This window comes from Moschus berezovskii, chromosome 22 (assembly GCF_049115385.1).
Source record: "Moschus berezovskii isolate FMDL1 chromosome 22, NW_MosBer_1.0, whole genome shotgun sequence".
NCBI lineage: Eukaryota > Metazoa > Chordata > Mammalia > Artiodactyla > Moschidae > Moschus > Moschus berezovskii.
Window position 1 is genome coordinate 5,115,255 of NC_142481.1, and position 17,900 is coordinate 5,133,154.

General features: G+C 39.2%; 1 protein-coding gene across 1 annotated transcript; it reads right to left on the minus strand.

Annotated features, from left to right (window-relative positions):
* Positions 1 to 4,584: 4,584 nt before the first annotated feature.
* Positions 4,585 to 17,554, minus strand: LOC148774293 (uncharacterized). The gene is made up of 3 exons (XM_088830487.1): positions 17,484 to 17,554; positions 15,574 to 15,700; positions 4,585 to 9,432 (listed from the first exon to the last, which is right to left on the minus strand). The coding sequence occupies exons 1-3, from the start codon at positions 17,502 to 17,504 to the stop codon at positions 7,757 to 7,759; spliced, it is 1,824 nt and encodes a 607-aa protein (XP_088686613.1). The 5' UTR covers positions 17,505 to 17,554; the 3' UTR covers positions 4,585 to 7,756.
* Positions 17,555 to 17,900: the final 346 nt, after the last annotated feature.

A 17,900-nucleotide genomic window follows, 5' to 3' on the forward strand; every position in this document is an offset into this window, starting at 1 on the left:
TCCTCAAAGTGCTCTATTAACTTACTGTCTTGAACCTTTTGTGGAGTAAGAGCTTACCGTTGTGTGGATTACTTAGGTGGGAAGTTAATGTGTAGCTCCCTAACAAGTTGAAAATGGCTTCAATAAAACCTACTGGCGATAGGTTTGCTCCCAAGGCTCGAGCAATTCAGTGGTTGGAAAAGTGGGTCTCCAGTGGGGCAGTTAGAAATCATTTCAGTAGTTTAAGGAAACAAGAGTTGGACATGCCTCTGTTTTACACACTAGAATGAGTTATGAAAAATTTCCCTAGTATAAAGTGGGTCATTCTCACGGATACCTTACAGAATAACTCCAGGACAACAAATTCAACATTCTCCTAGTTCCAGAGCTTCAGGACAGAATCTAGTATCTGAGACTGGAGCACTAAGTCATGTGATAATTTCTGCTATTAACCATTGCTTTTAAAAATGCAAATCATTAAAAATAAGTTCTTATAAGTTGCATTCTTCCTAGTGTTTTGCTTTTAAAAGCACATTACACTTCCCACCTCTCACCCCTGGTTTTATTGATATATACCCGACTTACATAACTGTGAGTTTAAGTTGTACAGCATGGTATTCTTACATAGACTGAAATAATTACCGCAGTTAAGTTTATTAAGCATGTACCCTTTAATATTATACTCTCAGGATAAAGAACAAACTATTGACATGCTCCAGCCCAGCATATTTTCCCTTTACTTTTCATGTTCTTTAGGTGGAAATATGAAATTCAAAAATTCACATTTTTTAAAACTATGATGGCCACTTAATTAGTAGTTAATATTTGGAAAAAAACATGAGACTAATGTTTTGCTGAAAATAAAAAATCTAAAAATGAAGAGGGTTTTGATCTCAACCTTCACCTTTCTTATTCATTCACCAGCCATGCTACTACAGAGTAAAGACTAAGTGCTTATAGATTCAGAAGGAGCAGAGGAACCATCAAACCACATACCTCACCCTCTGGACATTATCTTCCTGTATCTATCTTTTTTTTTTTTTCTGTATCTATCTTTATTCACCTCGTTTGTAAAATCCTATCCTGTCATTCAGCATAAAATTTCAGTCTATCGAAGACCATTCTTGCAGTATAAAGACAGGGTTACAAGAAGCAAATAAAAGCTTTGAAAGCTTCCATTGGAACTTAAAACATGCCTCTCCGCTCATACCAGATTGGCCCAGGAACTCAAAAAGACAAGCTTGCATGAAATGGGCAAAGAAGTGCAATTCTCTCAAGTGAAACGGAGGGTTGCCTTAGTCTAGTAGCCAAGTTTGACATCAAAGGGCAGACAAAGGTTGATAAATGGCTGTACGTAATATTATTACTTTGAACTGCAAAGAGATCCAACCAGTCCATCCTAAAAGAGATCAGTCCTGAGTATTCATTGGAAGGACTAATGCTGAAACTGAAACTCCAACACTTGGGCCACCTGATTCGAAAAACTGACTCATTTGAAAAGACCCTGATGCAGGGAAAGATTGAAGGCGGGAGGAGAAGGGGACGACAGAGGATGAGATGGTTGGATGGCATCAGCAACTCGATGGACATGAGTTTGGGTAAACTCCGGGAGTTGGTGATGGACAGGGAGGCCTGGCGTCCTGTGATTCACGGGGTCACAAAGAGTCGGACACGACTGAGCGACTGAACTGAACTGAATATTACTATATATGATAACTGCAGCTTCTATTAGGACTTTTCCCTCCTTTGTTTACACTAAATAAAATTACTGATATTAGATAAAATAGGGGATATTACTACAGAACACACAGACATGAAAAGGATAGAAAGGAACTCTTAGAAAAAGTGTACATGATTTAAGATGAAATGCACTAATTGCATGAAACTCATAACCTACAACAAATCACCTATGTGAAACATATTTGGGTAATTGCTTTGAATTGTAATGTAAATTTGTAATTTCAAAATGCCCACCATCTAAGAAACCCAAAAGCAGAGACTGATTGTGAAAGCTTAAACTCCTCCATCATATGAGTGCTGGTGTATTTGTTGTAGCCTACTGTCCTGCCAGCTTCCCTGGTGGCTCAGACAGTAAAGAATCCACTTGCAATGCAGGAGACCTGGGTTCAATCCCTGGGTTGGGATGATTCCCTGGAGGAGGGCATGGCAACCCGCTCCAGTATTCTTGCCTGAAGAATCCCCATGTGCCGGGAGCCAGCGAGGGAAATCCTACCCATGGCAAAGGTCAATTGGGGAAGAGGCCTGACGGGCAAAGGCTAATCAGGGCTCGAGGAACCCCCTGGACTTACCTGAGCATCTACCCCAAAGAAAACCGGAGTCTGACTGCTTTACTATCTTACGCCTCTTATCAAGTCCTCTAATACTTACGGGGGCTTCCCCCCAACCACCTTTCTCTGAAAACATTAATTCAGAGCTGTAGTTTAAAAGTTCTCCTCGGCTTAATAGGAGTGTTCCAATCCAAGCCCCTCTGATAGCTTTCTAACTTGCATGACAAGTTTGTCCGGGCTCTTACAACTATGAGTGTGACTGTTTATAGCCTCCCAGCCATGCAAGGACAGAAAGCCTAATATTCTAAAACACAGGAATCTGTTGAAGAAGTTAAAATCATTAGAGTAGTACTAAAAAAGATTTCATTGTTGAATCAATGCTTGCTGCAGTTTCCTCTATCTATTGTATCCTTGGAAATATATTAATCACATATAGAGAATATAAGTAGTAGCCTTTGATTTAACCACATCAGATCTTAAGTTAATAAATTCCTTTCTTGCAGCTCACTACACCGGTGCCTTATAGGAATGTAACTTTGTTATGTGTCTAGCATCTGACTCTAGGAAAGTCACCTTAAAAGAATATAAGCCTTTCACTTGCTAACTAACCTATTGTTAGGAGAGAGGGCCATAAACTGTTAGCAGGCCCCCTGGCCAGAAGAGGATGTAAACCACCTAAAACTTTTATCACAAGATACACAAAAATAAGCCCTGATCCTGATAAGGGTCAAGACTGCTGACCCCACGTGATTTTGGTGTGAATCTATACCTCCCTTTCTCTGTTTCTTATGCGCATAACTTAGGGTATAAAAGCAACACTGAAAAATAAAGTTTTGGGCCTTGCTCACTGAAGCTTGTTCTCCCCGTGTTGTTCTCTTTTTCCATCCTTTTCTCTATTCTCCTTTTTCTGGTTGAGATCCTTGGAGCGCTGGGCCCTCTGAGTTTACTTATCTGCCTGGGCTTCTAAGACCCACTCGAGGGGGTGCCCTGGTGGGGTGCCTCCAGTGATTCGAGAGGGCGCCTGCGGCCTACGTAAACAGAGCAAGCCCCGTGCTGGGGTTTTATTGGTTTCCAGTGTAAACCAAGGAATCATCAGCCCCTGTCTCTCTCTCTCTCTCTGACGCCGACGCCGTTCATCCCGAGGATACCCTGGGCCATATCGAGGCTGGACCCCGATACCCCTGGACAGAGGAGCCCGGTGGGCTACAGTCCCTGTGGTCGCAGAGTCAGATGCGACTGAGTAACCACAAGTGCCTGCGGGGGTCTTGAACTGACATTGCCCTTTCCCTTGACAGTACATCCTTAGTTAACAGCAGACACAGGATATGACTCCCTGAACTGCTCTTGTGAGAACCATACTCCCTATCACCATCTGCCTTCCCCTTCTTGTTCTTTAGATATGACTCCCCTCCCCTGACTGAAGCTTAGCAATTTCTACTCTTTTGAGTTTGATCAATCCAATTTAAACAACCCATCTATGGAACCTAATAAAGGTATATGTCCCATGCTCTGCCAAGACCTTGTAGGACTTCTTACATGTTCCCTCCAGCTATACCATGAATCTCCACCAGAATCTGAGTAATAAATGTCTCCATTTCACTTTCCCTCGCAGTCTTGTGGAGGACTGTTGCCTAACAGTCAATATCAGGGGCTCTCCTTTACAAAAGGTAGTTTTAAAAAGTTGCAACAATGGCATTTGACAATTCTATCAAATTTTTTAAAAAGAATTACCAGTAATTCTATGATTTATTTTTAAGAAAAGGAGAAAGCACTTGTCAACTCGGTTTATAAGGTCAGAATTAATGGGAAACAAAACTAGAAAAATAGAAAAAAGTATAATGATCAATCCATGTGAAGATTAAAAAATTCATCATATTAGTAACAGAAATGAATCAAAGAGTTCATATTAAAGGTAATATAAATCAGGGAATTCCCTGGTGGTCCAGTGGTTATAACTCATCTCTCTTATTGGCAGGGCCCAGGTTCAATCCCTGGTTGGGCAACTAAGATCCTGCAATGAAGCTCAACTAAAAATATAAATCAAAATCAAGATCACTTATCAAATACATTATTCTTGGTTACAAACAAATTCTATGTGGAGGGTATTGGGTGTCCCGCAAAAAGATTTCATGTCACCCTTTTGCCATGCCAGTTCTTTCACTGAACTATAACCCCAAAGTAACTCCTTTTCTTCATGTTTACACTGCATCTACTCTGTACCTGTCATCGCCTTACAGGCACTGTCACGTCACAGGAGTCCCAAAACCACCCAGTAACCCCCTGCAATAAAACAGGACAAATACAGAAAGAATATTGCTAAGGAAAATTGAAAACACTTTTTATTATACTAGAAAAGTAAACAATGTAACACATAGCATACTAGCCTAATTTGAAACTGAAATTTTAAAAACACTTGGAAAATTGTTTCATTATATTATCTAATAAACATTTCCAAAGATTTTACTAAACTAGGGTAAAAATTTCTCCAACACATTAGTTTTACAAGCATCTTCAAGAACCATATTAAACAACAGAATATGTGTGTGCTGTTGAAAAGAAGTGTTAATAAATTATTAGCATGAACATAAATGTGCTTTTCCAAGTCAGAAAGTCAGGAATTTCAGGAATAAGCATTGTTGTTTCTTCCCTTCTTTTTGAATGAAGTAAAAAGGAGTAGCTTTATTGCTTTGCCAAGCAAAGGGGCCACAGTGGGCTAATGCCTTCAAATCTGTGTGTCTCAAACAAGAGGGGGTAGTGAGGAGTTTTACAGTAATGGCTCAAGGTGGGTGTGGTCAGCTTGTGAACTGGGACTCTTCCTTGACTGGCTAGTGGTGAGGTAAGTGGGAGTCAGCATCATAAACCTTCTGGCTCCAACTGCTCTGGGTTCTTACATGCTGGTGGGCAGCAGGCTTAGTGTCTCTCACCGGGTGGGGGTTTCAGTATCTGGAGCCCGGACTTACTGAGGCTCAGGTTCTTTGTGGCTCAGCACAGAAGGAATTCAGCAAGAAGCAAAGTGACAGGAAAGAAGTAGACTTATCAATATAGGACGCTTGTGAGGGACGTAAGTTGGTAGGCAAGAGGGCTCTGCCTCAGTGTTTTATGAAGTCTGATTCCATTAATATTTTTCTGGGATTATGGGATCTTAGTTTCCTGACCACGGACTGAAACTGTGAGCTTGGCAGTGAAAGTACTGAGTCCTAACAACTGAACCACCAAGGAATTCCCAACTTCTTTTTTTTTTTTTTGCTATTTGATTATTGAAACTTTTTAATGCTCAGGGAAACCCTCTTCTTTTTCAGCCTATCTGGACAAAAAAATTTTTTTTAAAGCCTGAGGGCACCTTCCTTTGAGACAAACTGAAAGAGTGGAAGTTCAAACTATAGCTTCACCTCCACCAAGCCTCACCCAGTAATTAAATTTTCCTCTCAGGTAAACTGCTCTCCCTTCAATTCCTAAGAATAAAACTAATTTATTATTAAACACAGATGCAGGGACTTCCTTGCCAGTCCAGTAGTGAAGATTCTGTGTGCCCACTCCAGGCGGCACTGGCTTGATTCCTGGCCAGGGAACTGAGATCTTGCATGCCACATGGTGTGGCCAAAACAAAATACACAGATGCAAATAACACTCATTCCCATGCAATGGAGAAAACAACCAACTTTTTCTGGGCACTGTTCCTACCACATAATCCATCCCTAGTAACCTGTCCCCCTCCTCTCATGAACAGTCAAGCCCCTTAATATCCTTAACTGCTTTGCTCACAGTCACCTAGTAGAGGATTCTGTCCACTGTGATCAATCCATGGATCATGAACATAACAAGCACGATGAGCAACAGCAATTTTACACTATTCTCTAGAGCCCCTTCCTGATGCTAAGTGATACACTACTGAATTTGGTAATTCAGGGTCCTTGTTTTTCCAGGGAACATGGATGTGAATGAACCACACCTAATGAAGCCAGCTCCTTCACCCTACTGACTCCTTCCCAGAGACCATCATCAAAGGCCTGTAATGAAGGTGTAAGATCAACAGACTTCAAAATTAAGGTTGAAAGGCATAAATAGTAATGTGGTCTTCAAGAAAGCTCAATAGAACATTTACACAGTTAGATAGTTAGCCATTTACACATATGTTCTTCTGTATGTCATATACATGTCATTTCCCAAGTTTTAACATTCTGTGATTTCTAATGACTCTAAAGTGCATAACAATCTCACATTGCTCTTGGGAGAACTAAAGTCTTAACTTATTCCTATTATGGATTCTCTGATATGTAGGCTAATTTAAGAATTGTGCGAAAAATTCACCAAATTCATTACATTTGTAAGGATTATCCCCAATAGCATGAGCTTTGTGATGAAACCTCAGGATGCATCATTTCATCAAATTCTTTCCACATTTAGTAAATTGCTATAGTTTCTAACCTGTATGAATGTTATCATTACATCAAAAGTGGAGCTACTTGACAAAAACTTTTCACAATATTTATTACATGTGAAATGTTGCTTTCCAAACTAAATCCTCTGGGTTTCAGAGGTTTCATCTTCAGGTACAAGCCTTAGCACACAACTAGTTTCTGTGGTTTCTGTCAAAAGACATATATGAGAAGTCTGGTGAATTGTGCAGTTAGGATAAAACTTCCGCTCATATGTCTGTAGGGTTTCTCTTTAATGGACTCTCCATTGTTCCCTCATATTTGAACTCAAGGTAAAGATTTTGCTACACTTGTTGCATTTAAGGGACTCCAGCATCTCCCCCGTCTTATCTTTGGATAAAATCCTTGCCATATTATATTTGTGTGGTTCCTCTCTAGGATAAATATTCTAAGTCATGAGTGAGCACTAATTTGGAACCTTGCCCCATTCATTACATCTGTAATGTTCTATCCAGCACAGATTATTTGATGATGGGTAGAATGTGAGCCCCAAGTAAAGGTTTTGCCCATTCCTGGCATTTGTGAGGTAATAATCTCCAGAAATAAATCTTTGGTGAATGAATTCCTTGTCTAAAGGCTGGTCAACTGCACATACTTATCTGACTTCTCTCTCCAAGATGATATTTTCAATGAAGTCTAAGATGGCAACACCAGCTAAATTAAAACACATCCTTAATGTTCATCATCAATCTGGATTACCTGGTGGAAAGGTTGGTTTCAAAGTACACTGATGGATTTCTGAAACTCATAATACTTGTCAGGTTTCTCTCCGACATGAAACTTCAGTTCAGGTTAAGGTTGGAGGCTTTGTGGACTAGAGACTTTGAGACATTCAACATATTTCTAGAGTTTTGGCCTAGTACAGATTATGTAATGGCAAGGCTTTGCCACTCTCATGACATGTGCAAATTTCAATTCACTATGAATTTCCCAAGAATATACAGGGACAGTTTTGAATGAATGAAGACAGTCCCACATATATCACGTTAGATGATTTCCCCTTTGTATTTATTACCTGGTGTGGAGTGATAGTTGAGATCTAATGAAAGGTTTTCAACAGTCTTTGTTTTTGAAAGGTTTCCCTTTTGTATGAACACTCTGATGCTTTGCCAGGTACGCCTTTCGACTAAAGCAGCTGCCACACTCATTACATTTGTAAGGTTTAACTCCAGTATGAATTCTCTGATGAATTGCAAGACTTGAATTCCGATTGAAGACCTTGCCACACTCATTACATTTGTAAGGTTTCTCTCCAGTATGAGTCCTTCGGTGCCTTGCAAGATATGAATTAAAACTGAAGACTCTGCCACATATATCACATTTACATAATTTCTGTCCTGTATGGATTATCTGATGTCTCTTGAAGTTTGAGCTGTGATTAAAGATTTTGCCACAGTCTTTACACTTGTAAGGTTTTTCCCCAGTGTGAATTCTCCGATGAACTGCAAGGTATGAATTTTGACCAAAAACTTTCCCACAAACATCACATTTATATGGTTTATCTCCTGAATGGATGATTTTATGTTGTTTGAGGTGTGAGCCAAAATAAAAGGTTTTGCCGCACTCATTACATTTGTAATGTTTCTCTCCAGTATGAATGACTTGATGACTGACGAGGGTTGATCTAGTACTGAACATCTTACCACACTCGTTACATTGGTAAGGTTTCTCTCCAGTATGAATTCTCTGATGACTTGCAAGGTTTCCTTTCTGACTAAAAGCTCTGCCACATTCATGACACTTGTAAGGTTTCTCTCCAGTATGAAGTCTCTGATGACTTGCAAGGTTGGCCTTGTGATGAAAGACCTTGCCACACTCATTACATTTATAAGGTTTCTCTCCAGTATGAATTCTGCGATGTTTTGCAAGGTATGAATTCTGACTAAACACCTTGCCACATTCATTACATTTGTATGGTTTCTCTCCAGTATGTATTCTCTGATGAACTGTAAGGTATGAACTTTGAGTAAACACTTTTTCACATATATCACATTTATGTAAGTTCTCTTTTGTATGGATTATCTGATGTCCGGTGAGGTGCAAGCCATGGTAAATGGTTTTGCCACACTTGTTATACTTGTAAGATTTCTCTGCAGTATGAATTGTTTGATGAATAGCAAGGTCTGAATGTCGACTAAAGACTTTGCGACACACATCACAATTAAACATGTTCTCTTCTGTATGGATAAATTGATATTGGGTAAGGTTCAAGCCCTGATGAAAGGTTTCACCACTCTGATTACATTTATAAGGGCTTTCCATGTGTGCGCTCCGGTCTTGTGTTAGTATTGAGGGATGCATAAAATCATTCCCATATGAATTAGAAATGTTGGTTTGGACAAGGAAAGAAATTCCTTGAAGTAGTGAAAATGAGGCACTAATATTGATACTCTTGTCAATCTTCTCTTCACCTTTATGAACATGCAGGTCATCCCAAAAGCTTAATGCAAGCCTGTTTTCAATAGGCTTGATTCCTGCAATACTTCTATCATCTTCCTCTCTCTCATCGGTGAGATTTTTGTCATGCGTTATAGGCTTTACTTTGTAATTTCTTTCCTCATCTCTTGGCTGAGACTCAAAGTCATATATATTTTCCTGGATTTCCCTGAGGTAAAAATCTTTTATTTTATTCCTTTCATGTCTTCCCAATATCACTGTTTGGAATTCTTCTCCTCTATCAGTTTTTGCATTTAGTCGTAATTTCTTGATCACAAGTATATGAGAGATATCTACAAGATACAAAAAACTGTAAGTATCTTATTTATTACAACTCATAAATAAATATATCATGCTAAACATGATATTACACCAAACCAGTACTATTGCCTATAAAATCCCATGGATGGAAGAGCCTGGTAGGCTGCAGTCCGTGGGGTCGCTAAGGGTCGGACACGACTGAGCGACTTCACTTTCACTTTTCACTTTCACACATTGGAGAAGGAAATGGCACCCCACTCCAGTGTTCTTGCCTGGAGAATCCCAGGGACGGGGGAGCCTGGTGGGCTTCCGTCTATGGGGTCACACAGAGTCGGACACGACTGAAGTGACTTAGCAGCAGCAGCAGCAGCAGTACTTATACAAACAGGAGTTATGAAAATTGCCAACCATGATATAAAAACCTTTCTAACACAAATGGAATGATTCTTTACTAAAGGTAAACTGATCTGCAATAATTTTACTTAATTTTAGGGTACCTAAATTTCAAACACTTTGGCCACTTGATGGGAAGAGCCAACTCATTGGAAAAGACCCTGATGCTGGGTAAGACTGAAGGCAAAAGGAGAAAATGGTGGCAGAGGATGAGATGGTTAGCTAGTATCACTGACTCAATGAACATCAATTTGAGCAAACTCCGGGAGACAGTGAAGGACAAGGAAGCCTGGTGTGCTGCATTCCCAGGGTCGCAGAGAGACAGAACCGACTTAAGCAACTGAACAACAAATTTTCAAACAACCTATAATAAGAACACTCACATTGGAAAAACTTTTGTTACCAATCCAAGAAAGTGTAATTTTCAACCATGACACCAAAGCACATACCAATTAGCAGTAAACATACCTACTGGTGCCTCAAAACTGAGGAGAAAAGAATATTATACATATATTGGGCATACTTGTTAAATACAAATGAATGCTAAAAACCAGACAAAATCTACTCTAACAGTAAATAATCCAAAACTAACTTATTCAATGAATAATCTCAATGAGTGGTAGTTTCAAATTGGGAAACAAAGAAGAGAGAAAATGGTACATATGATAAAAAAGTTTTTTTAAAAAACAAAATGTTCTTCTAAGTACGTCCTGTAAAACTATGTACCCATGAAGCAGCATAAAACATTCAGAAAGGCCACCTTCAGTAAATCAAAATTAAAGATTAGTAAATGAAATATTCTCCATTTATATTAACAGCCATTAAATAGAGAAATTCCCTAATTCTGCAGTGCCCTAAAATATCCAGTTCTTTGGCTCAAAAATGTATGTAATGAAGACTGAGCAATTTGTGAAATTACTTTAACTAGGTCTATGGGGTCGCACAGAGTCAGACACAACTGAAGCGACTTAGCAGCAGCAGCAGCAGCAGGATGATGCATGATACTGCTGAAAACAAATTGAAAAGCTACAATATATAATGCAAAAAAGGGATAGCATAATAAAAATGCTAGAATATTCATGTATCTTTTTATACAAAAGACATTTTGACTTGTTAATATAAAAATCGCATTTTTTCTGGGAATTTAAGAGTAGTCCAGTGGTTAGAACTCAGTACTTTCATTGCCATGGGCCAAAGTTACATTCCTTGAAGGAAGATCCCACAAGCAGCATGGTAGGGCCAAAAAACAAAACCTAGAGACAAAAAAAATACTATTTCTTTTTAAAGGCTTGAGGATAATTATCACAATTTCTCAAGTAAGGAAAGAGGAATCATGTACAGATTTATGTACATGAGCTCAGCTGACACAGAAGGTAGTGAGAAGCATGATGAGAACTGTGGCCTAGAGACTGAGACAATATACTCTTAAACATGGCCCTCACCCAAGCAGTATGTTACAAAACACTGCAACAACTATCAGGAGGTTAGGAGAAAACTTCAAGGGAGATGCAAGAAGTGAGCTGTGTAACTACTAAGGGGATTCAGTCACCCCTCCTGGAAATGGTTTCTGAGTTGTTACAGCTGCACACAGTGATTTAGGTTGGGTCATGGGAAAGCTGATCAATATACAGAGGTGTTATTTTTACAGTGTGAATAATGTGGAAGGTGGGGGGGTGGGTGAAAGAGTGCAGTGGAAATTGGGAAGTTCAGGAGAATAGCTTAAACATGCTAGGAAATAACAACCTTTTCATCCACTCCAAGGGACCGTATAAAGAAAGGTCAGAACTGAGAAAGGGACTGAGTGGAGCTCAGGGTATATGCATATGTAGGAGCACATCTGTGTGACTGTGTGAGGAGAATTAAAATATTGACCTTAAAAGAATTGGCTTAGCGATAGTATACTACTGGTCCATTTTTAACTAGGGGAATTATAGTATGAATATGGGAAAGAACCACATGAGATTTAAACACTGCAGAAGGAAATTAACTTTCAATCTACCATACTATTTGCTATGCAAACTGAATATTCCAATGATTGTATTTCCATGCATATGTTCAATAAACACATACAAAATATTTCAGAAGACTGTGCAATAATGATCTTAGCAGAAAGCATAAGTGAAAACCAGGAGAAGACCATCAGAAGGAGATGAATCAGTTCATTCTGTGCACATACGAACAGAGCAAAGTAAAGGAGGGAGATTGTGATTTTGGAATTAAGATCTCTTGGCTAGGTGAGAACACCTTGTATGGGGAAAAAAATATGGCAGAAAGTGTTTGCCAAAGCCTGAGCAATTTCAGGATATCATCACAATAGTTAAGTAAAGAAAGAGAAAATGTTACGAACTAAAACATTAATTATATAACATACTTTGGTTATATAAAATATTTACATCAACATCCCTTGTTATTAAACATGACAGTGTTCTTTTAGCTAGCCTAACTAAATACTGGAAGTCATATCATTAAATTTCTTAACACAAACTCTGCAAAGAAAAACAAAACCATGAGGGAGTGACATCAGCAGGACAGTAAACCATAGGCACACATGACTCCTGAGGGAACCAAGTGAAAAACAATGAACGAAAAACAATTGGGGAAAATTCAACAAACCAACAAAGAAGAGGCAGCACCCAAGCAAATGCTTGTCCTAAAACACTAGACCGAAAAACACAGGAAAGTTCATGACAATTTCCTGGCTTTCAACTTCCCTCCTCCTTCTTACATTGCATTGAGAGTTAACTGGTACAAGTCTCCCCATTCCCAGAAGTTCCCTCAGGCAGAAATGCTAAAAACATGATAGAAACACTCAGTAAACACTAGAAATAGAAAAAAATGAGCTAAACACAATAAAGGACATGTAATAAAAGTCCACAGCTAACATCATAATCAATGGGGAATGATTTAAACCTTTTCCCCTAAGACCAGGAATGTAACAAACATGTTTGTACTACTTCTAAAAGAAAAATTACTGAAATTCCTACCAAGAACATGTAGATAGAAGAAAAAGACATATAACCAATCCCAAGAGCAAATGAAGCAAATCCATCTCTTCTGAAAAATGAAACATTCTAATACGTAGAACACCCCAGGAAATTCCCTGTAGTTCAGTGGTTAGGACTCCACACTTCCATTGCCTGGGGCCCAGGTTCAATCCCTGTTGGGAGAACAAGAATCCCACAAGCCACATGGTAAGGCAAAAAAAAAAAAAAACAAAACAACACCTTGAATAGTTGGCAAAAAAAAAGAAAGAATGAACTCAGAGAAACAACAATATACAAAACCAACAAACAAAAGTCAATACTGTTTCTATACATTAACAATATAAAAATCATGAAGGAAATTCAGAAAACTCCATTTAAATTATTATCAAAAAAATAAAGTACTTGGCAAAACTTTACAGAAGAAGGCAAAGATATATGCTCTATGAACTAAAAATAGCTGAAAAATATCCCAAAGGACACAAATTAATGCAGACATGTCAAGTCTATGGACTAGAAGTAAACATGGTCAGGGTGTAAATACTACCCTAAGTGATCAACAGTCCAAGGCCATACCACCCTGAACAACCCCGATCTCCTCAAAGTAATCAACAGATTCAACCCAATCCCTAATAAAACCCCAATAGTGTGTCTTAAAGAAATAGATAAATCCATCGTTAAGATTCAAATGCAACCTCAAAAGACACTGAAGGACTTTCCTGTGGTCCAGTGGCTAAGACTCCATACTCCCAATGCAAGAGACCTGGGTTCCATCCCTGGTCAGGGAACTAGATCCCACATGCTGCAACTAACACTTGGTGCAGCCAAATAATTTTTTTTTTTTTTAAAAAAAAAACACTCAACAAAAAAACCAAGGTTAAAAAGAACAAAGTTGGAGGTTTCACAATTACTTTTAAAAGTTTCAGAAACCTAAACTAATCCAAGCAGTGTTGTATTAGCACAAAGACCAGTGGCACACAACAGAGGCATGAGAAATAAATTCTTATGTATGTGGTCCAAGGGGATCCCCATGTTCAACAAGGGGATGTGGACCACCCAATGGGGGAAGGACAGGCTATTAAACAAAAATGAATTATGGTTCCTATTGAAAGTATCATTCTACTTCATAAGTTATCTAATAGATGTTTTAAAATTAGCTGTTGATGTAAAAAGAACAATGGCACACAGGTGACCAAAAGATGGCATCAATAACAGTTTACACAACAGCCCCACAAACGAGAATGGGAACTTGGACAGTGTTATCCTGAAGACAAATCCCTATACTGCTTGCTGAGAATGTAAGGGGATGGTTATTGCACATGTGAACATCACTGTCACAATGCCATTGAGACAGGCTTTTGTGACATTGCTCAAAACCAGAAAAACACCCAGAAAGATTTATCAGCCAGGCTCTGGGGATATTTCTTATTTCGTATCACAGAATATGCAGACCATATCAATATAGCATGAAGTGGTTGTTTTCTATATAGTGGAAAAAGATTACAATATATGACGAATAGTTCAGTTCAGTTCAGTTGCTCAGTCGTGTCCAATTCTTTGTGACCCCATGAGCCGCAGCACGCCAGGCCTCCCTGTCCATCACCAACTCCCGGAGTCCACCCAAACTCATGTCCGTTGAGTCGGTGATGCCATCTAACCATCCCATCCTCTGTCATCCCCTTATCCTCCTGCCCTCCATCTTTCCCAGCATCAGGGTCTTTTCCAATGAGTCACCTCTTCACATCAGGTGGCCATAGTACTGGAGTTTCAGCTTTAGCATCAATCCTTCCAATGAACACCGAGGACTGGTCTCCTTTAGGATGGACTGGTTGGATCTCCTTGTAGTCCCTTGGACTCCCTCTCAAGAGTCTTTCCAAACACCACAATTCAAAAGCATCAATTCTTTGGTGCTCAGGTTTCTTTATAGTTCAACATCCATACATGACCACTGGAAAAACTATGCATAGCCTTGACTAGACAGACTTTTGTTGACAAAGTAATGTTTCTGCTTTTTTTTTTCAAAATAATCTGTCAACCAACCCCACAGGTAAGTTACAGAGAAGAAAAATTTCCTCTGAGAGTTCAGATAAGAAGTAAATGTTTAAAAAAAAAAAAGAAGTAAATGTTTGTACTTCCCATAGAATTCTCTGACGAGGGGAAAGTCTGCACACACTATTAATAATGAGGCTTCCCCTCGGCCCTTCCAAGATATGACCTGTTATACCATCAAAGGCATGTACCTCACTCCACAGGCCAGGACTCTTTTTTGTCTCGTTAACAAGGTGGGCAAAATATTCAAATAAGAAACAGAAATACCTCCACATAAGGGGAAAGACACATGACTTGCTGTGGCTTTGCCAGAATCCTAGTCCCTTGCTCAACTGAAGACTGATGGGAATACAGAGAGGAACAGAAAGATATTTCCAAACTTCACCTGTTGTTTACCTCCTCTTGAATATAGCAGTAACAGTATAATGTGAAGAAACATAGCTCTTTTCCTAAAACTCCTGAATCAAAAGCACATGGGTAGGAAACAGGAAAATGGTTATGTTAAAATTTTCCATTGAGCTTTACAACTACAAAAGCTCTGGAACAACTCCTGATGTATCATGAAGTGGGCAGATCATCAGAGGAAAAGGTAGATTCAGACTCCTGAAGCTGTGTCCTGAAGCTCTTCGTGTCTGAATCAACAGGGATTTCAGATCGGTCAAGTAAAACCAGGGCTCCCAACAGGCACACAGTGGGAAATGCAGAGACACCCCAGGGCAGATCCCAACTTCAGAGAGAAGTGATCCTCACCCAAGGAGACTAGGTTCCTGAGGGTCTCCACCATCACGTCCCTGTATAAGGACCTCTGAGCAGGGTCCAGGCATTCCCACTCCTCCTGAGTGAACTCTATGGCCACATCCTTGAAGGTCAGCTGTGCCTGAAACGAAAACATTTCACCAAGGAGTCATGAGGAGAGCTCTTATTTTCACACAAAAGGAGAAGAGGAGAGAGGCATAAGGATGAACTCAGTTGAAGTAATATTCTGACAGATCCATGGAAAGCTATTTGGAAGAAATTATGGGTCTCTAATTTTAACTCCTTATGCTTTTTCCCAGAGATTATGATAACCTCTAATCAATGTGGAGGATGATTAATGTCTAACGTGGAGGGAAATCAATGTCTATTTTTGTGGACACTACACAAAATACATGTAAATAAGATTTAATAATGAATAGTTTCTCCAGAAGTGTTAGAGTATGTGATTGTTACACACTGACTGCTATTCAATATCTAGATGAGCTACACTATGAGTGATGGCATCAGAAATGACAGAGTCAACAGTAATTAAAAAAAAAGGTCAAAACCTTAAACCATTATTACAATGACTAGTGTTCGAACACTTCAAAGATGCTAAGCAATACTCTAAATGCTTTATGGCTATGAACTTTTTTTAAATCAACATCATAGCTCAACAGAAAAAGATATATGCCATCCTACAAAGACAAAAGTGTCAGAGACATTTGGAGAAACTCTACTTAGTTCAAGAAGCTAAGTAATCATACAGTAAGAACCTCAATTAAGGAGAATGAGGTCTTGAACTCAAGATAAAGAAGCAAAAACTCAAGTAAGAGAAGAGCATTAGAAGAAAAAAGAAAGAAGAGCACTAGAAGCACACTGAAAGAGGGTTCCCTGAGAAAACTTGAAATAAGGTCAAAGCGAACAACACAGAAGGCAATAAAAGATCATTACAGATGTGGGCACACAAACACATACACATAACATGTTAGTAATCTTACTACTATCTGAACCTTGAACAGGAGAGTGGAGAAAAAAATGCAAGGCCACAGAACATATTTATGATATCATTTCAACTACAAAAAACTGCAGTATATAGTTTCAAAATTATGATGTCTTATCAAAACCGTGGACTTGCAGATCCATGAACTAACTTATGGACACATGGGTATTACAAATGCAGAAATAACTGAAATGAGAGAAGTTGTCTAGGGACATTTTTTTTTTCAAGTGCAAATAATTTGAGAGATCATTCTAGAAATATCCAGCAGCATCATTCCAAAAAGGAACATTCCAGAAAGTTCCAGTGAGGAAAAGAAAGTTGCAGCCATGGGCAACTGGAGCTCCATGTGGATGGACATGCTCTGAGAGTCTGTGAAACAACCATAGAACTGCCCCCACAGAGGGATGAGGGAGCGTGGGTGTTTACTTACTCCCATCCAGCCCTCATTTTTCTATCTTTTGGCCTCACGGCACGGCATGCAGGATCTTAGCTCCCCCAACCAGGGATGAAACTCTTGCCCCCCTGCAGTAGAAGTGCAGAGTCTTAAGCACTGGAGCATCAGGGAAGCCCCCATCCCTCATTTCTGGGGGTTGTTCCTGGCCCACACAGGAGAGTTCAGTGTTTGCAGTCAGATGCCATCAAGAATGTACTGGAATGGTAAGACCCAAATGGACAAGGAGGGACAGGACACCCTTATGTATCCCCTAACTAGCCTGAAATTCCTTAAGAGAAAGGAGTGAGTTCATAGAATTCACTATTCTACTCCCAACAGTCTGCAGGATTTGGTATGCAAAAAGTTAACAATAAGGATAGAGAGGATAAATAAGTCAACATAAAGAAAATTTGAGACAACAAAGAGACTTCCAGGAGGTTGGGAATAAATATACACACTTGCTGCTATATATAAAATAGAGGGAATTACCTGGTCATCCCCTCTGGACATATTTTTGAATGATTTTTTATCATCAGTTTTATATACGTGAATTTCAGCATTTTTTGGAACAAGGAAAGAGTCACCTGTTTTAAATGGTACCAAAAGGAAAAAAGCAGGAAACGTTAACTACAGCCTCTATGGAATACCTATATATAAATACAATTTAAAACACGGTATTTATTTCTGTAAACACTGACTCCTAAAACATTGACTCAAACTTGGAAAAGTTACAGAAAAAATATATTGCAATTAAGAAAGAATATTTCTCCAAACATCATGATCAGAAGGAAACACTTGATGAATTCGTACTGAAGTGACAGTGGAGTTAAGGGGGCTGGCCAGGGGTCCTGCTTTTCACCTCGGTACAGTGTGCCTGAGCAGGGACCACCAGAGGAAGTGACGAGA

Excerpts from the sequence above, each read along its gene's own strand:
- LOC148774293 (XM_088830487.1), bottom strand. The coding sequence starts at position 17,504 with ATGTCCAGAGGGGATGACCAG. Across the intron at positions 15,701-17,483 it reads TGTCCAGAGGGGATGACCAG|GCACAGCTGACCTTCAAGGA; the intron begins GTAATTCCCTCT and ends TTTTCGTTTCAG. Across the intron at positions 9,433-15,573 it reads CAGGAACCTAGTCTCCTTGG|ATATCTCTCATATACTTGTG; the intron begins GTGAGGATCACT and ends TGTATCTTGTAG.